The sequence below is a fragment of the Anas acuta genome, chromosome 10 (assembly GCF_963932015.1).
Source record: "Anas acuta chromosome 10, bAnaAcu1.1, whole genome shotgun sequence".
NCBI classification, from domain to species: domain Eukaryota; kingdom Metazoa; phylum Chordata; class Aves; order Anseriformes; family Anatidae; genus Anas; species Anas acuta.
Window position 1 is genome coordinate 15,847,089 of NC_088988.1, and position 23,813 is coordinate 15,870,901.

Genomic DNA, 23,813 nt, shown 5'->3' on the forward strand with positions numbered 1-23,813 from the left:
GAACTGAGAGAAGAGGGAGAAATAATGCCAAAAAACAACAACAACAACGCAGCTTTTAAAATGGTTCAAAACCACAGTCTTAAATCTCTTAAGACTCTACCTTTAACTTAAGTAAAGGTAACACATTACTTTTTGCATAACAATTAAAGCTAATCATTCAGAATGCTAAATTCAGTAAAAAGACTTAAGGCTGAGTATATAAGCCCATAGGAAAATCATCAACAGGAGCCATTTTTAACCTAGCTGGTAATGTTTACTGTGGTTATGAATATGAATGCTCCTCAGTTCTCACTTGGGAGGCTATATTTATCAGAGCTCATTGACATGGAAGTAAGTTACGGTCATTTCACAAGTAGAAATAAGTTGTTGTTTTTTCTAATTGGAGGCCTAAAAAGCATAGCATGGGATTTGAAACTAGACTTGAGTTTTGATTAGCTGCAACATATCACCAAGCAGAAGTTGTTGCGTGCTATGGGTAATATGAAAGAGAATCAATTCCATTCATTTATACACATCTATATGGTCCCCATACGATACTCTAATGGGAGGTTGGAGAACAGTATCAAATGTTATGTATTAAGCCTCTAAATAAAAAGAACAACTGTATTAAAAATGTGCGCTTTGATATATTCTGTCACTATAGTTACCCTCTTAGCAAATGAAAATGCTATACTGATACCTTCTTCCCATACTAAGGCGTTTTTTCCTAAACGGATTAACTTTCAAATAGAGATTTTATTTTATTTTATTTTATTTTATTTTATTTTATTTTATTTTATTTTTGAAATCAAGTTTATGATCTGCATATAGAAAAATACATGCATATAATAACAGGAATCCTCTCATGTTTGGTTTTGTGTAATTTTACATAATACTGCTTTTTTATTTCATCCTATTTCTGTAGCTTAAATGTTGATGAGTATTAATGTAGCTGAAATGTACAAAGTAACAGCTCTTTAAATTGAGAATTCTTCTGTCTTTTATGCTTATTCACCTAAGGATCATGCTTGCTTGTGAAATTAAAGATATTTTTAATTTACAAAGCATTCGAATTAAGTAATTGTGTGACTAATTTGTATTGATATGAAGCTAACTGGCTTTGAGATTTGAAATTTGTTGTTCATTTTATCAGTTAAGGAAGTTTATATCTTAGCGGTCAAACAGGTCCGGATATATATATATATATATATATATTTTTTTTTTTTTGCATTTATTATTTCCCAGAAACAGTTTATCTTTACAAACTCTTAGTTGAGGCACTGCTGCAGGCAAATTGCAATAAGAAATGTTAAGAAAATAAATCATCTTTGGGAGTAACATTGAACAGTTTTATGTTAATTCTTCAGAAAGGATTGGGGTGGCAAGGCATTTGGAGGCAAAAAAGACAATATTTTGTTCAATTGATCAAAAGTTAGTATTATGAGCAATGTGCAAAAAGTTCAGGTGTGTGGTTGTGGTTGGAGAGCTTCAGATCTCTCAGTACCATAGTATTTTCTAAAATATTTAGTGTTTTGTACTGAATTAGAAATGGTCTTTTCTGGGGAAAAAAAAATACGGTGAATTGGTGGGCATGGTACAGATTTGTGCAGAAGAGGCAATATTCAATCATAGAATTGTCTCAAGCTGTAGCAAGTAATTCACACCTTTGAAGATACTAAAGACAAATTCATGCTCTGAAAATGGTCAGTTTGGACTCTATGCGCTAGAAAAAAAGGCAGCAGAGACGTGCTAATGCAAAAATTGCCACAAATTGTTTTCTTCTTTAGCGTACTCCTAGCTCTAGAAAGAGCTGATGGGATTGCACTGAACCTTGTTCCTATGCTAACCTTGTAGTGTTGCATTCTCCTCCCAGCACACGGCAAAGGCCAGTGATCCTATGGGAAAGCTGCGTGCCTTTCCATTCCTCCCAGTAAGTCTGACTCTAAAAGAGCTATTGAACAAGGAGAGACCTCTTTGCCCCTGTTTTTTGGGGAGATTCTAAAGTGCATGCACTTAAGTTCCTTCTGTTTGAAGAATGGACATAGTTACATCCCTCTTTATTTCCTCACATTTACACACTTACAGGGAAAACAAAGAGGTTGTTGATCCTGATATGAAAAGTTACTGCATTCTGAACACCAGTGCAAACCTTTGCTTAAATATCCTGACCAAAAAGAAAACTGAAATATGGAATATACATCTTCTTGAATATGGTAGTCGACTTGCTATGGAAATAGACTAAGCTTTATTAATCTCAGATATCAGACAAATGAGAAAAGTTACATTGGGACTTTAAAGTCTGATGTCATGTCCAGTGCATTAGTACTTGACTTAATCCCAGAGTTTGTTGAATGAATTCAATGATTCTTGCAAATCTTTAGTTAATGTTAGTTACACATAGTTGATATTGAATTGCACAGGAAGAGAGAATATTTCCACAGACTAAGAATATTTCCCATGTTTTGTTTTTTTGTTTTCCTGACTTGAAATAAAAGCCCTGAGCCAGTTTCTGAGAGCCACTCTTTGAAAGCATTTGGTATTCCCTATTTTTATATGTACTTCCAGCCTCTCTGTTACAGGAAAAATCGTATTAAATTGTTGTTTTAAATATTAAGTTTAAAGAATAATTGTATTCACCTCAAAATAGAATTATTTGCACAAAGTAATTGATCTAGACAAACTTTCCATTTTCACTTGCATAGTACCTAATAAATAAGAACAAGTTGAGGAGGAAGGGGGGGAGGGAAGACCTTAGGAAAAGAAAAGAAAATACTACACTATGCATCACAGAAGTGTAATTGGTTGTTGTTAAATATTAATTCCTATCATATATTGGATACGACATATTTTCACCGTGGCTACATAATATGACCATTTTTATATTAGTAGTGAAATACAGCTTTGCTGCTCTTAAGCACTTCTGTATTTTTATTTGCAAATATTTTAATGAGCTCGTATTCTCTTTTATTTATGCTGTATCTTTGTTTAAGATTAATAAAACCAGACCTTAAAATATTTTTGACTGTTTAGCTCTAAAGTAATTATTTTTTTTTGCAATTTTGTAGTGGCATGACTCAGTTATTTGTTTTGTTCTAAGTTAACAAAGTGCCATCAATACCTGATTTATTCTGCCCTCCTAGAAAAACTGTAATATTCTTTGCCTACAGTGTGCAATTACAAGGGTTAAATATGTCAAACAAGTTTAAGTTACATAAAAGAAATACTTTGTAATACAGGGTATTGAATTTGGACTTGATTCATAAACTACTTGTCTGTGTACAAACTAGTTTGACATAACTACTAAATACTTTGGGGCGAACAAAACCATTCAGCATATCACTTTAAATACAGATGCTCATACATCTGTTCAGTGCAAGAAAAAAGGAGTTGTTTCTGAAGTAAAATTAGACAATGGAGCCAATTTCATTTTTTATGCATGTGAATGTAGAGTGCTTGAGGTTATTAGTTGAAACTGAGTAACCTTTCCAGGCTTTCATCTCTTTCTTTTCAAATTTGAATATGAAAAGCATATTCAAGTCAAAGACCATCACTTTAATGACATTTGGCAGTCATTTGATTTATTAGATTTTGGAAAAAAAAAAATTCCTTTAAATATTTCATCATTCTATGCTAATCCTAGTAATATTGCCAGCTGAAGCCGTGTACCTGTATTAGTGGAGACAGAATGGTGTGGAATTTTCTCTGTCATCCTAGTAAAATTTCCATGAATCTACTGAATAATAAAACAACCTTATTGAAATATTCAGATTTGGGTTTTTAGTTAAAGTGTCTTAGGATACATAATAAAAGGAAATGTCTTTTGAAAGGAGGGGGTAAAATTACTTCATCAAATATTGAAAGGGCTTGACAGCAATGGAAATTGTTCTATATGATGGATATTTTTACAGTAGGATACACCTGCTTTTCAGTTTGATTAATTATATAATTTGCTTGGAAAAGCATAAGCTATCTCCATAATAAATTAGAATATTGATTTGCAGTTCTAACTGAATCTAGAAAGCTGATGTTTTGAATATAATTTTACTTCAAATGATTTATATTTACCATAAAAATTTGTCAGAATATTTCCAAGTAGGGGAAATAATTTTAATAAAGTTATGAACTTGAAAAGAACTCAATTTTTTTTTTGACATTTCTGAACTGCAGGGAGCTCTGTTTATTATTTGAAGAGTCTCATCTTTGAATGCTCACCTATGTACTCCAATTTTGAAACCATAGTGGCTTTTCTTTCTTTTACAGAGTTACTTAGGGAAATATTTGTGACTCCTTCTGATGAGTGTGACATTTCCATTTAAACACAATAAAATTTATTAACATTTCTATGTACACAAATAATACAGATGTTGCTGGGTGGTGTGAAACAACTTCATATGAGTAATAGAAAAAATGTCGTTATAGTTTAAACAAATAATATATATATATATATATGTATATATATATATAATAAAGGGTTCTGATGAAAACCAATTGGGATATTACTTTTATTATCATGATGTTAATTTTACCTTTTCAATGTGCATTTGATATTACTAGAAAAGTTGAGTATATGAAACTGAGTTCCATGTACGTACGGTGTTATTTTACATGCTTAAGTACTTTGTAACTTGATGGATTTTCATCAAAATAATTGTAGAATAGTCTGCAGTAGGCACCACATCTAATAATTTTCTTTCATTGTGAAAACATTGATACCTGGTATTGCTGAGACTATTTCAAGCAACTACAGGATTAAGATACAAAAGACTTTGTTGTGTAGCTAAAAATAACAGCAGCTGAAGTCTGTGGTTCAGATACCATTTATAAATGCAGATATCCTTAACTTAATCTCCTCCAGTAGAGTATGACTATTGTAAAAGTATTTCAACACTGAATGTAAATCAGGATCTGTTGCAATGATGCTCTTGACTACAAACCCTGGGGCTTTAGAATCTCATTGTGTCTATGTCAAAATCAATCAAGCAGTGTTAACCATTCAAAATACCCAGTGATTTACATACATGTATATTTGTTTTAGTTAACACTTCAAGAAATTAAAAATATTTTTATTGTGTTCGTGGTTTGTTTTTAAATAGGCAACTGAAAAAATCCGGATTGAAATTATATCACTTGGTCTTACTGAGTCACGAATTGTAGCAGATGAAACAATACAACAGCTGTTTGTAGAGTGCAGATTATACAACTTAGTTGTAGAAGAGACCCCAGTGTCACTTCCAAAGCCAACAATTGGTCAGAGGATTCACTATAACTACAGCAATGGTAAGTATAATGTCTTTCTTCTTTCCTCTCTTAAATTTTGTCTTTGGAAAAGCCCGTCGATATCTCCTCTATGTTATAGTTGGATTTGTCTGTGTACTAATTGTATTTGTTTTGTTCCTGGATAGTTTAGGAAACATTACAAGTGTTTTTAGAAATGCTAGGGATGCAATTAGCAAGTATAAAATCAATTGTTGAAGTAGGCTGCTGTATGAAGTGATAACATTACAATATATGTAAACATCCTGTTAGCCTGTAGTTTTTTAAGTTAGATTTTAAATTACATTTTTAAGATTTTAAGTTAATTTTTAAAGTTAAAGTTACGTATTCTTTCTCAAAGAACATGAGGAAATGATGTTTCTGTTGGTACGTGATGATACAGCAGAAGAAAGGCATTCCACATAACCATGTACAACAAACACAGTTCAAAAGAGAAAATATGTAATTGGACTAGAACATCACTAAGGAATATTCAGTGTTCCTTTAATAAGAACTTTTTGAAATAGGAATTATTTAGCAATGTTTAATACTAATATGTTTGTTTTTCATAGAATCATAGAAGGGCTTGGATTGGAAAAGACCTAAAAGATCACCTAGTTCCGACTTCCCTTCCATGGGCAGGGATGCCACCCACTAGATCAGGTTGCCCAGCACCCCATCCAACCTGTCCATGAACACCTCCAGGGATGGGTCACCCACGGCTTCTCTGGGCAGCCCAGGTGTCCTGGTTTCAGTTAGGACAGAGTTAATTTTCTTCTTAGTAGCTAGCAGAATGCCAGCTCTGTCCTAACTGAAACCAGGACACCGGGCCAGTGCCTCACCACCCTCTGAGTGAAGAACTTCCTCCTAACATCTAATCTAAATCTCCCCTCTTTCATTTTAAAACTATTTCCCTTGTCTCTAGTTATCCTGCTTGAGTAAAAAGTTATTCTCCATCTTCCTTATAAGGCTGCAGTGAGGTTTTCCTGGAGCCTTCTCTTCTTCAGGCTCAACACCCCCAGCTCTCTTGGCCTTTCTTCAAAGAAGAGCTGTTCCAGCCCTCTGATGCTCTTTGTGGCCCTCTTCTGGACCTGCTCCATGTCTTCCTTGTACTGAAGGCCACAGAAAGTGGGGCCTCACAAGGGCAGAGCAGAGGAGGACAATCACCTCCCTCAACCTGCTGGCCTTGCCTCTGTTGATGGAGCCCAGGATACAATTGGTCTTCTGGGCTGCAAATGCACTCTGATGAGTCGCGTCAAGCCACATTTTCTTGACCATAGGATGACTGCAAATTTGAGAGGGAATATAAAGGCTGGGGCACAATATTTTGTTAATTTTGGTAACTTTGAAAAAGACAGTCGTGTGCCTTTATTTACAAAACACCGCAGACTGAATTTCATTCACTGAGGCCTGCTTGCATTTAAAAATGTGAGATTTCTGACATCATGTAAGAGACATTAGACATCAAGTAAATAACTTTTTATTTTAACAATGCTCATCTTGCTAGTTGCTGTAAACACTTTTCCAAATGTGCTAGATAGGAAGACATTATTGAAATCAAATTTGTAAAACCTCATTGGAATAACACCGTAAGCCAATATAAGAAAGCTGTCTAACAATTTCGATTTCTCATCATTCTTGAGTTCTCATTGCTTTGCATATAAGAAGCATTCAGGAGGTACAAAAATAAATTCTTGCACAATCTTTTGATTCCTGTGTATTTTGGGTATGATCTAAGCATAATACTAGATTTTTTTTAAGTACTGACTACACAAAGTAGAACTAGCAAAACAGCCAATTTAGGGCAGATACATTGAAAGTGGGAAAGTAGAAACAGAGATGAGTACAAGATGAAATTTCAGTCTCTTAAGACAACGATGAAACTTAAATGTATTTCAAGCTGGGATATTGGAAGACACTATTATGCTCTGCAGAGTCCGATACATAAGGCTAATTCATGAGCCTAATTCATAAGGCTTTCTGAACTGGTAATGCTGTATTATACTATTTCTGCTAGTTAAAACTTGGCTTGATAATTGATATTTCTGTTTGCTGCTCATGTGTAGAAATGTTTAAACTTCAAAATTGCCTAACAAACAAATATCAGAATGTGGTTATTAGCAGCTCCAGGCTTGTATTCTGCAGCGTTATACTACCATGATTATTAATTGCAGAGTTTTGCTTAGATAATTGGTTATATAATTTTTACTTAAGGTTAGTTTTGCATATAGGAGAAGAAAAAAACATGTCTGCTGTTTGATAATGTCAGTTGGAAAGCTAGTAAGGTAGTATTAATGAAATCTGCATGTGTGTTTACTATGGCTTTACTGCATCTCTTATTTCACACAGAATCACAGAATTTATTTGTCTAATATTGTGTTATTATGTCTAGCTAGATTTGAGTATGTTGAATATTTGAGGTTAATTGAATATTTTCTTTAATAAAAATGAGATTTGCATGGGGAGAAAGAAATTTACTTTGAGATTTGAAGGAAACTGATAGTCTTCTAGATTTTGTATAGAAAAAAACACATGGTAAATCCATAAGTAACCTAAGAAATCATTAATTATATATAAAATATTTTTTATTATTTATTACTTGAGCAGCTTGAGTGTTTTAAACATGTTTTAGATGATACAGAAGGCTCCATTAGATTCTTTGTATAAAAAACAGACGTATTGTTTCTATACCTTTTGCATATCCTTCACTTTCATTGCTTCATATGTAATATATCAGAAGATTAATGGAATCTTGCTGAAAAACAATAGAGTAGATCTACATTTATCTGGACAGAGAAGACCCTATGAATTTCCCTTTTCACAAGTGGTTAGAGTACGTAATTTGACGTTAATTACTTATTTTGACTATGACTTTTTGAGGAGAGGAGGTGTTAATAGTTATCAGAATACCCAAGAATGCTCCCAAACACCCTAATCCCATGAACTCAGAGAAAAGGGGAACTTCCCAAGTTGTGCTTACACCATGATTCTGTCCTGTGATTTATTTTAAAATAAATAAATAAAGATTCACATCTTTGATAGGATTTAATTTGTGTATGATGTTAGGAAGTGTTAGAGATCATTATAAGCAATGCGTTCATACTTTAATTTTTTAACGTACTTTAAAATTGTGTGCTGGAAAATACTTACAGTCATGTCACAATAGATAACTTTAAATTGAACGTAATACCAGTTTCACCATCTGAGAAACATTGGGAATCATCAGTTGCTTCAAGAAAACAAAGCTCAGTTACAGTCGTAAAAAAATGCATCTGTTGATATTGGACTCAATTTCAGTAAAAGGAATGCTTTCCTTGTAAAAGCCACAATTATGTTAATTAGCAAGGTAAGGACAGTTCATAAATGTTAAGAAAGAGCTTTCATGTTGTATTAAATATGAAGATTTAACTACAAAAATGCTGAGATGGCGGGAAAGCTACTAGAAGGTAACAGAAGATCCGAGATGTGCCATTTTTACTGTATGCAATGATTCTAGAGAACAGACAGCAGCAGAAGAAAATTCTATGAAATCTTCCAAAGACTTAGAGTTCCTTAATCAGACAACTTTCTCAGTGAACCAGTGGTTATTTGGACAGCCCAAGGTAAAATTTCATCAAAGGGAGTAGGGAAGGTGGGGAGGAAGATGATGGGTTTTATTTTCATTGAAAATAAATTTCTGAAGTTCCGTACCCTGAAAAATGGCTGATTTCTTCAGAATAATTCAAATGAAAGGCCTGGTATCAGAAACATAGTTGTACTTCTTGGTGTTTATTCTTGTTCTCCATTAAAGCTCAACACAGTATGAGACATTGTTTTTCCATCATTGTAATGAACCTCTGCTTCAAAACAGACTCATTTAGTTCTGTTAGAAAGTGAATTATGAAAAAAGTATGTTGTAACACAGCCAGCTATGTTAATGTTTAGAATTGCAGTGGCTTTTAACAAGGTTCAGGGGCATTCTAATCTTTCAGGTTTTAATGCTTCTTCAGGACAAATTTAAAAATTATAATTTTAGATGCAAACTGTCACAAGTTAATTTTGGATGATTTTTGCAATTAATTGGATAGAAATATGAGATGTTCCACGCCTTGGAGCAGTGTTATAATTCAGTGTTATAAGCAGTAGTTAGGGGTGATATGAAAGTATGTTATTCATCATTATCTAAAAATGTAAGTTTCTTTTCACTGCGGTTAATCATTTTTCCTGATTTGAATGGAGTTCTTGTGCTGAATGTTTTACTTGCTAGTCTGAATTTTTCCACTGACTGAAGTGAATTCAAATTCTTTAGGTTTGTAAATAGACTTCCATTTAAAATTGTTTTAGATACACAATTAGTAAACTTAGGAAGTTCCAGTTGGAATGCTTATGGGGAAGGGAAGAGTCTGTGGATGTGACAGCTCCTTTGAAGTTCTCTGGCTGTCCATCTGTCTCCCTGCTGCCTCCCCATCACTTCCTGTGGTGGCCCCAGGAGGACTTGGCCATGAGAGGAGCACATGTGGAAAGTCATCCACATACCCAAAAGAAGAGCAGATGGCAGTAATAGCTTTTTTTTTAACCTGTCCAAGAAAGTAACAGTGTTGTGGGTGGAAATTAAGGATCCCAAGATGGAACACCAGTGCTTTGCTTTCTGCTAGTAGGGAAAAAGGTGTTAAAAAAAAAAAGGTTCCTTCCATTGAGTGATTCAGATCCTGGCTGTTGTCTGAAAGTACTGATTTCTAGTAGCAGTACTGCTGGCCAGGTAAGAGTTGAGGAGCTTTAGGCAAATTGGAAGAACAGTGGCTCTGCATGATGTGCTTCCTAGAAGGACTTTGATAGGGATATGACCACCAATAAATCCCTTTGCAAGGAGTTAATTTGAGCCTTCTTATCTCTATATTGTATGCCTATATTCCGATACTCCCTGATCCTTGCTGGTAATAACTTCTGTTTATACGGATAAGTTTACTTTGGATAGTAGAGGAGGGTATGAAATTCATAACAGATTCTATCAGCACAAGGGAAAAGAACCCTTAACATGATGTGCAGAGTGAAGGAAAGGTGGAGGTTGTCATATTTTTTTTCCTGCAGTGACAGAGTGAGCCACGGTGGGAATAAAGATGCTGGAATTGAAAGAGAGCCAAATTTCTAGCTGCTCCTCCTGTTCTGTAAAACAAATGCAAAATGTTCCTAGGAGCTATGCTTATTTCCCAGAAAGTTATATTTCTGTCCTAGTATTATTTTTTTTCCAGCTATGTTTCTAACTTCTTTTTAAAAAACAAAAATGTGTAATTCCTTTAACGTTGTTGTTCACATCCAGAATTTTTTATAGTCCTTCACAGTAGTTTAAGTTCTTCTAATACTTGTAGGCTGATACCATGTGTGAAAAAGAAGTGACTTTCTTAATACAAGATTCCCAAAAAAACATTGTAACAAATTTCCTAAAACCCTGTTTCGTATTATTTTATTGTTTGTCCAAATCTAGACTATTTTTCACTCTAGGTTATATTAATGGTACAAAAATTAAACGCTGGGTCTCTTGTTTTTATTTTAAATTAAAACAATAAGAGGCTTTTAGAGCATTTGCACACACTCCCCGGTCTGTGGATTTTCTTCCGTCCATTGGTCTAGTTGTTTCTCTTATTGAAATATTGTGGCAGGAAAGGAGGATTAAATTACTGAGGCTGTCAAAAAGGACAAGCATTCTGCCATACATTATCATTATCACTAGCTTCCTCAGTGGAAGAAAATGCGCTAAATCCCTTCAAATACAAAGCAGTAAAGACCACTGGCTTTTAAAATCATGACTGCTATTGCCATTAACAGAAAATGACAGCTATGTGGCATGCTTAGATGCTGCTTGTATCTTTTCTGACAGCGTGCACATAGAACCGCCGGTGACATGCCATTAGATCACATGACCTTTCAAATTTGATTCTAGCGTTGTTGCTTTTCCTTAGGAAAGACAAGGGAATGAAATGTTTATTTTTCTTTGTTCTTTTCTTCACGCTTTTTCTCCTGGAAGATGAAAAACAGGCGGTAACTAATTATATTAATTCCAATTTGCTTTGCAGTGATACATGTGGATAAGGCAAACAATCGTGCAAGAAGAGAGTATCTCAAGTCTATACTTCAAAAACCAGATCTAAACGCTGACAGGTACATATTAGTGCTGAAAAACTCCATAAAAGGTCTTTGTAAAGAATGCTTTACGTTTTGCCATTTGGCTTGCCTTGTTCTTTGACTGTATTGAGGAAATACCCAAGAGAAGTTAATACGTAACTAACGAACAAGAGAGAATTTTGTTTCAGCTGGGAATTATACCTATGTTCTGATGTGGTGGTTGATAATCGTTTCTTCCCTGAATAGGTTTGTGTGACGTGGAACGTTGCTGTCTCTCTTAATGTTGTTTTAGTGCTGTGTTTTGTTTTTTGTTAAGTCATGTTTCACAAAAGAGAGATCCTGTCTTCAGCATTCTATCAATGATGAACTTTTAAAGCACATCTATCACAGTAATACGTCTTTTGATTTCTGAATTTGAAGAACTAAAAGTATAAAAGCTTCAGAAAGTATTCCTTAGCCCTGAAATTTCCAGAAGCCTTTTATATAAATTGAACCTATATAAAAATTGATTTAGTAGTCAGCTATTGTGTGTATACTTCAGAGAAGGAGTATGGATTGGTCTAGTCTGAGCTCGTAATAATAAGCTTGTTTATTCGGATTTTTTGATTGAGATAGCATGCACATTACTTTGAACACATGAATAACAAATACTGGTTCTGTTTACTCTTGAAGGTCAATCTTAATAAAAATGGGACTATTATTAATTTAAAGGTTGATTTTATTTGCAGAAGAGGAGAATACATTCTGACTGTGCTTGAAGTATAGGTGTTACTTGTTTTTGTTTCAAAATACTTGTTTATTCACCAGACACATTCACTCTGCAGTAGGACAGAGTGGTCCATCTTCATTCTATTTCCCTTCTAAAGTTGAGTTCTGTGCTTTGGCCTGTTAACAGATTTTACCAAGATGTACCAGGGAAAACTGTGAAATGAGCTTTGTGGGAATGGGAAATATTGCACCAAAGCATTCTGAGGTTGAGATAAATATTTAAAAAAGTCTTCATTCTTTAAGCAAGCAAAATATTTGCTTTACCATACAGAATGGGAAAATGCTATATTAAGAATTTAATGATACTGAGGATAAAATACTCTTTTTTTTCTCTTTTTTTTTTTTTTCTTCCCCTTGGGGATAATTTAGTGAAGGAAACTAGCTAGTCTGTAGGTTGCAATTTCACCAATAAATACTTAGGTATCTATACTAAATATTCACCAGATCTAATGTAGATACGTTTTATTGAAAAGTTAATTTTTAGTATGAAATAAGTAACAGCAACAAGCTTTTTCTCCAGAGCAGAAGCATTCATCTTTTATTTTCACCATCATGTAATGTTGTTACAAGGTAGGTTGTTTTCTTTGTTGTCACGTGGAACAAACTGTTCTGTGGTGAAGTTTCAATTCGGTGTCGACTGAACAGCGAGGCAGGAAGTTCATCAGTAGTCCAGTTCCCTGCCTTAGCCTAGCATGAGGACCACCAAGAAACAAAACTTATGGAAAGATTCTTTTACACCAAACGTTTTCAGCTCTGCGCGTTTTTAAACCTGGCCTAGTTCTATCTTCAGCACATGTTTTCTATCACAGGCCTTACAAACTAATATCAGAGCTTTTTCAGCTGAAACAGGAACTGAACTAAACTAATGCTTTAAAGATCAGGAGACCAAATTATCAAGGATATAAATATCATTGAAAATTGTCTGCACATGGGTTAGCCTGACACTCTGTTGGTGTTTGTACAGTGCCAGATTATAGGAGCAAAGTCAGTGTATTATGTGTTTAAGTTTTCAGGTGAACTTTCTTTTTTTTTTTTTTTGTCACAAATGTTGTTAGAAATGATACTCATAATGATTAATTCCATATTGGAACAAACACAGGTACCTTGTTTGCTATGGTTTTTATTCCAAAAGGAGAGTCATGTTGAAGGATATCCTTTGAAACAAATAAATATTCTCAAGTGTTAAAAGAAAAATTTGAATAGAATAAATAAAATTACTGCTAAGCCAGAACTCCAGATGATAACCTAGTCCTATAATTGAATTGGGGACCAGTTAGACCATGAAAATAATGAATTTCACAGCTTTATATTCTTTAACTTTATACTTACAAAATAAATAAATGTATATTGATGTGGCATTTATATGGGAAAGTATGTTTATTTATTGGGAGTGTGGTTTACTGTTCATTAAAAGATAAATTTTCTTAAAAGGAAGTTGCTTTTTTTTTTTTTCTCAATTGTACATCATGTGGAATAATCATGATTGTTGTTGTTGTTGTTTTTTTAATGTTGATTTTAGTTCCATATTGCAATAAATGGCTTTATTGGCAGGAAATGCAAGAATATTCAGTATTTAACACTTTGTGTTTTCAGCAATATAAATAATCAAGAAAATACAGTGCTAAATAGAATGTTATAAAGTCTAAAATACATGAGCATGAGGTGGTAGGAGACATGGAGGACTCTTGAAATCCTTTTTAGGTTGGTAATTGTTGCATAGCACAAAGATGCCTCTTCTTTTTTGACAAGCGTCTTTGTTTTTATCTACATTTTCAGACAGGCGATGTCTTTATCATTACTATGGAAATTTTGTCAGAACACTTGCTTTTTCTTATAGCTCTGCTGTGTGACAAGGGTAGCCTTTATGTTTTGTTTCTGCTGTTGTATTATAGAGATTCAGTTTATATTCCATTTTTATGTTAGAAAGCTATACTTAATAGTACTTGTAAAACCTTGTGAAAATGAATGGGATGGTACAAAATTAGTATTTTTTTGTTGTTCTTTTATCATCTTAGCCTAATGTACTTCCATGTTGAAGTCTTTAAATTAGGTAGTAAAAGGACGCATTTGAGCCAGTCCATTTAAGATAACTGGAACCCAATTGCATTTATGCTTTGCCCAGTTTGTGTTCATCTGTTAACTTTCAGCATTTTAAGAGTGTGGAAATTTGGGTCATACAGAGAAACGTACCTGATTCCTCATGCTAGATGATACTTGCAGTACTTGCAGACCTGGTGATATAGTACATACTCATCTGACAAGTGTCAAAAGAGACGTGTGTGAAGAATGGAAGAATCCATTCTTCTAACAGTCACCCTGCTGTGATAACAAGAGTGAACAGGTTTGTGCGAGAGGTTTCCAGGCTGAGCCTGACAGGTGTATTGTTTCTTGGTAGGAAATGATTTCTGCACCAAGAAACTGACTGTATGAAGTCATTGTTCACCAAAGAAGCTAAAGCTACACATCCATATCATAAGAATATAGAATACACATACAGTGTTAGCTTCACATTAATATATTATATGCAAGGACTTCTCCTTGCTGCTTAAAAATGGCTGATCTGAGTAAAGAATTGGAACCAAAATCTGCCAATATCACATCTTCTCCCAGGAATTCTAAATTACCTGCTGGTGATAACACCTTTTAAGTGCTATCATAACAATGTTTGCTTCAGGTTTTTCTGCTGCATTGTAAAGCGTATTTTTAAGGTTGAAGCAATGATTATTTTTCACTTGGTACACTTACAAGATGAAAATTAATCCAGCACTATTTCCCCTATCTATCATTGCCTAGCTGTTTTCTCCCATTAATTTGATACAACATTGACACTGAATTATAACAGAACAGATCCGTTCCCAGATCCCAACAGTTTTATCAGGCTTTGTTATATTTTTTAACTTGTTTTTATTTCATTTAATAGTTATCTTGAACACTTCATTAATTCTTCCATTTTGATTGAGTTTTGGCACTTTTGCTCATCCGTAGCTCTGTGCCAAAAATCTTAAGTTAGATCCATTATACTCCGTCAAGCCACCTGCTGTTGGAAATAGCTGTGATATTTTTCTTTTTTTCTTTTATTTCTAGAACCTTTTTTTAAAACAACACTTACTTTCAACAGATGTCAGCTTTTAGCCATAAACATGTACTTAATAATCAAAATAATAAATATTTTTAGTAAAAGCCAGAACAAAACCAAAATGCTATAAAAGCAGATTGCAGTCATTGTTACTATACTTAAAGGCTTTTAGGAGGATTTGATTATTATTTGTCTGAGATAGTCTTTCCCATAGGCTTGGATTTTGTGCAGTTTGATTGTTACTCCTTTGGAATTGTGCTTATTGGAACATTTTTAGGTTGTAAATCTCACAGGCATTCACTGTTTTAGCAATATTGCCAAGACATACCAAAAAAGTAGTTAAATCAGAATTCCTGTCATTTTGTCAGTCTCAGTGCTTTTGGCCCCAGCACAAGCCACTAACTCAAGTCAGCTCCAGCACAATACTGTAATTATATGTTTAACAGTAAAACTATACTTGAGTACAATGAGTGTAATTTAAGTTCGCAGAAGAAATGCAAATATTTTATATAGTTGTTGGGATCAACTTAGATGTTTGGGATCAACAAACAGGCTTGCATTTAAACAGGATGATAAATAGACGAAGGCTTTTGTGTCCAGGCTGTACTCAAGGCTAGTTTTGTTTGATTGTTGTCTAAAGTGTAAAACAATAATGGAACAATTAAGGAAAAATAGGAGGTGTATTGGTTGGAGATAATGACTACAGGACAAATGGCAGTGTAAGGTACAACTTGAAACAGGGAATTTATGATACAGCATTAGAAAGGTACTATTTTGAGAGAACTGCCTTTAGGTTCCTGTTCGGTTTTGTAGAATGTGTTCTGGACTTGAACAGTGTTCTTGACAAGTGTCTTAATGATGTGTGAAAACTCGCAGTGACTTTACGCTAAATACTTTGCACATGGTGTTATGGTGTTTGGAAATACTTCATTAAATATGGTTAGTATTTCTGATAGCAGGGAAATGTTAGATATGGTTTGTCTTAAATACTTATGTCTCTCACACCACTCATTATAAAGACAAGAAAATGCATGGCTTAGGATTTACTGGGTCTGCATAATCAAGTAGAGTGGACCAGTGGGAGAGAGAGAATCTCTACAGCAAAGCAGTTGTTGCTAATGGTCTGATACGCAAAGTACATAGTTCTTAGGATGATTTTCAGAATTCAGAATACTCCAAATTGATCCCATTGACTGAGTGTCTATTTTCAGTGCAGCGCATTAGGGGTACTCCTGGAGCACATCTTCAGTCTAGTTTAGTCCAGTCCAAAAAGAATCCAATGTGTTTCAAGCTTGCTTTGCAAACAGAATTACCACAACTGGGGACAAATGAAAAGTTTTACTTCATTAGTATGCTCTGTATCCAAGCCCAAACAATCATACAGGTCCATTTTATGACTAAATGAAAGTAATTGAACTTTTCTTACAAATTTTGCTGTCAAAGGTTTTAACCAATAAAACGTAATGTTTAATCTAAAATGAGTATTTTTGCCATTTAATTGTTCACATCAAATGCATGGCAAGGTCAACAATCTAAAAACAAACAAACAAAAAACACAGAAAAGCTATCACTATTTTAAAATGTTTATAAATGAATTTTCCTAAAAGCACATAAGTACAACCTTGATTTAATGAACAGGGGAAGATGTAAAGAAATTAAGTGACTTGAACATTTTATTCAATAGCTGAGCTAAACGAGCCTAGGAGTTTGAAATGTGAAAAAAATCTTTCATCCTTAGACTATTCTCTGTCCTTCTATCTGTTCTTCTAGTATTGATAAATAATGCTAAAGAAGGAGAGAAGATTTTGAAAAAAGAGGTTCTCAAACTATTGTTTTCTTGGAAAATGTTGCACATCAGTAATAGAGATCTGGTTTATGCTTATCTTGTAAAAATAGTTCATTTTTTTGTTTATTTGTTGTTTTTTTTTTTGCCTTTCTAATGCGTTTTTGTGATACTTTTCAACTCTTTCTGAACATAAATATATCTTCTCTTATGTTTAGTCTACTATTTACAGTGGTTACCGATCCCCCAGAAGATGAACAGGATCTTGAATGTGAAGATATTGGGTTTGCTTATGTCAGTTTGAGAGAGATATTCCAGAAGGAAAGGGACATCATCGAGCAAGATATTGATGGTAAGTTTTAGAGGCTAATTTTTTGTAACTTTCCGTAACCACCAATTATTTGTTCAATTTCTGCTTGTCTCTGCAAGCTTTGCTGTGTAAGTAGTTGTTTGACTTTGAACAAGAATTTCTTTAATGGCCTCCATGGCCTCTAATGGCCTCCACATTTGTCTGAAGAAGTCTTCAAAAACTGTGTAATTTTGTTATTCCTTAAAAAATGCTTTGAAGACAAAACAGCATTCCCAGCTCGTAATAATCAGTTCATAAAACGTAAGAACTTTTAGGACATGTCTTCTTGTTATGATTCTCTATTTTGTACATCATATTTACCCAATAAGACTGTAAATATGTATTATTTTGTTATTAAAACTTCTGTCAATAATTCTGTATTGCTAATGTCTTTATCTTGTTGAAAGTAATTTTATGATCCCCAGAGTACCTCAAGATTGCATCCTCCATATCAAACATATTTGAGGCAAAATGAAATACCGGTGACTTTTGTTAGGTCTGTCAGTTTAGTAAGCATTATTCTGTAACAAACCATGACTGAACTTTCACTGTGATTTATTAAAGCATGGTGAGGTGAGTAAGAGGTGTGGAATCTTCCATTTCCTCTGTTTTGTGATAACGTCTTTATAAAGCAGATAAGAAGACTATAGAAGGTTATTTGGTCTTTTAATAGACAGATAACAAAACTATCCTCCTGGCTTAGCCTTTCCTCACCCCCAACGTAGCAGGGACAGGGTTATCAAGAATGCATTTTCATCCTTACCTGTTCCACTCCATCCTCCTTCTCCATTGTGGTAAAGCTAAATAAAGAATAAGCTGAGAGTATATTTGTTTAAAAAAAAAAAAAAAAGCAACCGATTACTCTCCTATAAAGGTGAGCCAACATGATTCCTAGAGGCAGTGTGCCCATGTTTGCAAGGTATTCTTTGTGACAGCAGGAATTATAGGTTAGCCCCAGTCAAATACCACGCTAATGTGGCCTTGCTACTCCTACTGTTGTGCCTAATTACCATACCTTGAGTGATGGGGAGCTGAATGGTGAGGGAAAGAAATAGGCTTTCTTATCCATTCCTGTTATCCTGCATGATTTACATCCTTTCTGTAGCTAAATTACTGAAAGTACGCGTTGAAATTCCGGGAACATGATAAGAAAATTCTAAGAATCAAATTTCTGTACCCTGGAAAAATAATAGACAGATTTGATGCTGTTCTTACTGTGGCTGAACCACTTCATCTTTTCTCCACCAATAATTTTTCTCCAAGTAGATATTCAAAAGCACATCTCTCCCAAAAAGGTATTTCACAGCCATGGAAAATTGTTTGTGTTCTGGATTTTATGGGCTGTTTGTTGTAATTCGCATTTGATAAGATTGATTAGTGATGTAAATTCATTTTGTACCCTTGAAAGTCACCTTTCCCGCAACTCTTAGAACTCCTAATTGTCGTCTGAGATGATTATGAAGACAGAAGATACAGTATTAGTTGTTCTAGGTAATCATTATTATGTAACGCCAGCTGCTTTGGGATAGTGAGGATCATTTCTTCCCCTAATCAGAAGATATTCAAACTTTTTTTTTTTCCTTATGTATGTTGTACCTATGAAAGTGATAATAGTAGCAGATAGAAATACATTTACGCTTATTCCTACCCACACTTCTTCCCATCACTGCAAATGCTAGATTTGTTTCTCAGTAAGAATCTACTAAAGCTTACAAATTATATAGAGGATTATTTTTTTTTTAAAGGGAAAACAAAAAAGGCAAACAAAAACTGTTGGCTTCTTTTTCACTACACTAGAAATCCCCTGTCTGGAATAAACCAAACTTTGTGTTGTCTGTTAATTAAAGAGCAGACACTCATGCTTGACAGTTACTATCAATAATAAATGGTAGGTTAGGATGTTCTGTTTCCAAAAATCCATATGAGAAAGATAATGTATAACGTTGCCAAAGAGGTACTAAACACAAAGGATAATTGGCAGGTGATTTGTATATATTGGTATTTGTTTTTCACTGTACAGTTTAGATTTTTTTTTTATTTCATCCATAAGCATATTTTCTTATAGTTAGAGCATTCAGAGAATTAAAATGAATTTTACATAACAATATATCACATAATGGCAAAAGTAGACTATATCGATCCATTTACTTGAATGAAATCATTGTAAAAAGTCCTGTTCTTAAGATCTGGATGCTTTTATACCCAGATTACAATTCTGTGTAGTGGCACAATAAATGGCATTCTTAAATAATACTATACACATTTTCAGAAGTGAATATTGCTTTGAGGGCAAAAGAATATACCTAGATGGAGGAGACTTAGTCTGCTGCCATTCTAATCATTCTTAAAAGTTAGGTACCCTAAATTTCTTTCATTCTTTTTGAGGACTGCAAACATAGACCTTGTTCATATCTTGTTCTTTTTATTGTTAATTGGGTGGAAGTGGCCTATATGAAACTTGAAACAGTTAGGAGGCTAACAAAGCAAGAATGGATGAAACAGAGCTTATACAAAGGCATATGATATATATATATATGCCTCAGAGATAACATGACTATATTAAAACGGAAAAAAATGAATTAATATTATTTTCTGATATCATCAGCTGTAGTTACCCTGCTGTTCTTGTAAGTTAAATACATATATATATATATGTATGTATTTATGTTTGCACTCTGAAGTTTGCTTTTTAAGCTGACAGTTCACTGAATGATTTGTCCAAGGATATATGAAATGATTTGGATCTGTAAGAATAGCATCTCATCTGTCCTCTAATAGCTCTGTCAACAAAGTAAATGATGGTTTTTGTTTCCCCAAACTTACTCTGAGCTGTCCCAGCAGCCTAGTCATTGAAGCATGCATTATCATTGCAAGTTCCCAGAGTACTTATCCCAGTCCATTTCATAAATACATAACCTTGCCATTTCTTTGCTGTATAATTTGCTTTGAGGAGACGTGCTGTCAAGATTATTTGTTTTTATTCAAATTCCTCCTAGAGTCACGTTAGGCAGCCTCATTACTTTTTATGCAGAACTGGGAAAGAACCTCATTCTTGACTGTTAGCAGCATGTTTTTAATCAAAGCAGCAGAGAACATGGCCCTCAGGGCTTGCATAGATACTGTAGAAGAGAGCAATTTTAAATCATGTTAGCTAATTTCTGTAAAATAAAATTTTTAAATACTACTTTAAAACACGTAGGAACAAAAATGAAGGTAGTTAAATAGTTTAGGCTAGGGGAAATACCATCTTTGTCTACACTTCATTATTTTATAGCACGTAGAAGCCTGGAATTAAAATAATGTTGCATTTTACCATATGGAAATAACAATTTACTATTTAAATACTGATAGCTCTCTAGGCTAATTTGGCCTGGTCATATATACACTGTACAAAATGTGTTCATTAGTATATTTTTTTACTTAGTATTTATAAGCATACATGCATATCTTTAACAGTTTAGGTTCTGAAGTCTAAACATCTGTTTATGTATTATGAAAATAAACAATTTGTATAGGCAGCTTTCATACTGATAGTTCTCTTTACTTCAAAATAGTTTTACTGATGTACTTTCTAGTTCTTAGAGTGCTGAGTTTCCAGTGGGCTGAGCACCATCCACTACATTTAATATGAAAACTGTCTGAGATCTTTCTCAAAATTGTGTAGGGCTGAGTGCCAGAACTGGAAGCTATTTTTTTTTCCTTTTTTAAGCATATGCTAGGTGCCTTTTCATCTGTCCAAATCCTGAGCAAAATTATCAGAACAAAACCAAAGCCTTTAATGAAACTAACTAATGCTGTTTTCTGATGTTTTCGTTCTAGTTTTTGATGCAGAAGATGATAGTGCAGTAATTGGAAAGCTCAAAGTAACAGTGGAAGCCCTCCATGCACTGCGTTCAGTCTATGAGGAATGCAAAGATGACTAGGAGGCATGAAAGGGAAGTTTGCCTACAGAAGTTCCTTCTCCCAGTGTAAATACATGCTTGATAGTGCTTCAAAGATGAGATCTTTGTAATTCGTATGGTATATTTAATGTATAATTTATATGAAAAGGACTCTTGATTTGTAGTTGTAAAGTTTTGTATACTTTTCAGTCTGTTTGTTTTTATATTTCCCCCCTAAGGCTAAGTATCTCTCCACAATGGACAACGTCTTGTAAATAATTAATACCTACATGATTGAATGATGTGCTTTATTTGCATTTTCAACATTTTTTCCTACATAAAACAGTAATAAAAATGCAAGTCAAATTTTTAATTTTTAATAAAAAAACCATAAGCCTCAGAAAACTGATTAAAAATACTTTTATGTTATCCCTAATCACCCCACTAAATGGAATGCCTGTGATTAGCCTCATTAAGAATTTTATACTGTGAAGATTTTATTAAAAGCAATATATGAAAATTACTTGGATTAATGTGTTAATCTGCCTCTTTAAAATGCTAATATCCATTTTATGCACATTAAATCTCAGTATGTGTTTTCTTTGATGCATGCAGTTCCTATCAATTAAATATAAAAAATGAGGCTAGTTGCAGGACTTATTAAATTACTGCAACCTTTTTTAAATAACTTTTGCCCTTCTACTAACATTATAATCAGCTGTTTATGATTATCATGATTTGAAGTAGGGGGGAGGGCAGGCACAATCATTTTTCTATACAGTAAAAGATTTACTTTCAGCCAACATCTGTCAAAGCACAAAAAGAAGCCATAAAGTATCAGATTTTGCTTCACATAGTTTGAGCTGTGGGGACAGGCAACTGCATTTTCGTTTGTTTTCTGTCACTTTTAGAACTTACATCAAACATACAGTGAATTGTTGTATCTGAATAACCAGTGTCTAGCTTGGAAAGTTAATTTTCTAGCTTTTAACCAATCTCAATGAAGGATTTAATTGATATTTTTAATGGAGCTGTGAATCAGTGCTGCAAAAGGATTGTCTCTTGAGAACGAGGATATAATACATTTCATTTTTTAATTTACTTTTTTATTTGTCGTTTTCTTCAAAGGGTTTTATAGGCTGTGGGTTTCCACTGTTTGCAAACAGGCTATGTTTCTTTATAAGCATATGTAAAGTATTCAGAGAGATAAGTAATTTATTAAAATCTACCTAATTTGCCGTGATATATTAAATCTCTGCTTCAGTGATCACAGACCATTTCATTTAGAGAATTAGGCATTCCCTCTTTGTGTGATTAAAGCTCTGGAAAATGAGTTCTTTGCTCCTATTTGTGAACATTCAAAGCCTGCTAATGGCAAGAAGATGGAATAGATTATGAGACAATTCATTACAGTTCAACAGGAGAAAAAAAAAGTAGCTATAATGCAGAAATGCAAGTATGAATATCTGCATATAGTTTGAACCATCTGTGCTCTAATGGCTTCAGTAATGGCTCTTCGTCTTCAGTAGGCTTTGAAATGACATCCATACAATATTAATTTGTTGATGTACATTATGAGGCCATTGGAATGAATATATTCTGACCACAGAAATCTTGAAATTCCACCATGAACTGATTGTTGACTCCATTTTAGGACCTACTATCTTCAGGAATAGTGCTTCTCATCCAGCTTTCGCCAATCCTCGCAGTATTTCATGGCTCTGGAACTTGGAGGAGACCACAGACAGCTGCATTCCTAAACCCCTCCATTCTTCAGTTAATGGCCAGATGTTTGTTGTCATTTGGGTTGGCTCTTAGTTCATCGTTTTGGCCACTATTTCTAGCTTTTTTTGGCTCTGCGCATCTATATTGTCAATAAGACTGTTATTATACATTACAATAATTTGAAACAGCTAGATTCAACACTGAGATTAACCGAGTGGCTTTTTAGAAATTTAGTTGCGGTATTCTGCCAGGAGGTTCTTATTATTCTTCTAATACTTTGCAAACCAAACTAAATATCCTCCGCATAAACAAAGAAGCAAATTGTCTTGATTTTTTTTGTGTGTGACTGTTTACTGACTTGCAGGAGAACTATGTAACTGGTGCTTGTTTTCTTCTGAAATAAGCCATGTGGTAAAATTAGAAAATCGGTGATGTTCATCTCACTTAAACGTTTACAGTAACACCCTTAGCACTTAATCTTCGCCATCTGAAGCTGAAAACTTAGAAACCAAGCATTCGTATATTCATTAAACACAGACCTCTTTGGTAAGTTACTGCAAAATATTCCAGTTGACATTTGGTTACATCGTGTTAACTGTTCTCAGTGACTCCAACATTACCATGCATAATTTGCCTCAGGTTGCTGAGCACATTTCTTTGTAAGTCTCACTATTATCCAGGTTTTGATTTAAAACAAAATAAAAAATAAAAAAAATTGAAAACTTGATTTCTATTCATGTTTATTGCTAAGCCAGATATATAATATTCAGTGAGCATTTTTCCAACAGATGGATTATATTATCTTATGCAACATAAACATGCAAACGTACTAGTAAGTTTTGTTCTTGTGTTAAGCAGTCTGCATTTCCAACATGATCTTGTACCTTAAGACCAAATTCT

The 23,813-nt window shown here is 33.9% G+C and overlaps 1 protein-coding gene across 1 annotated transcript in view; it reads left to right on the top strand.

Annotated features, from left to right (window-relative positions):
• The window catches only part of RPGRIP1L (RPGRIP1 like), a 70,940-nt gene extending 49,229 nt beyond the window's left edge, over nt 1–21,711 (top strand). The window contains exons 23-26 of the mRNA XM_068693790.1: nt 5,073–5,256; nt 11,283–11,367; nt 17,177–17,310; nt 21,127–21,711. Of these exons, the coding sequence (XP_068549891.1) occupies nt 5,073–5,256; nt 11,283–11,367; nt 17,177–17,310; nt 21,127–21,230 (507 nt within the window). The 3' untranslated portion in view covers nt 21,231–21,711. The remainder of the gene's footprint in view (nt 1–5,072; nt 5,257–11,282; nt 11,368–17,176; nt 17,311–21,126) is intronic.
• The last annotated feature ends 2,102 nt before the right edge of the window (nt 21,712–23,813 follow it).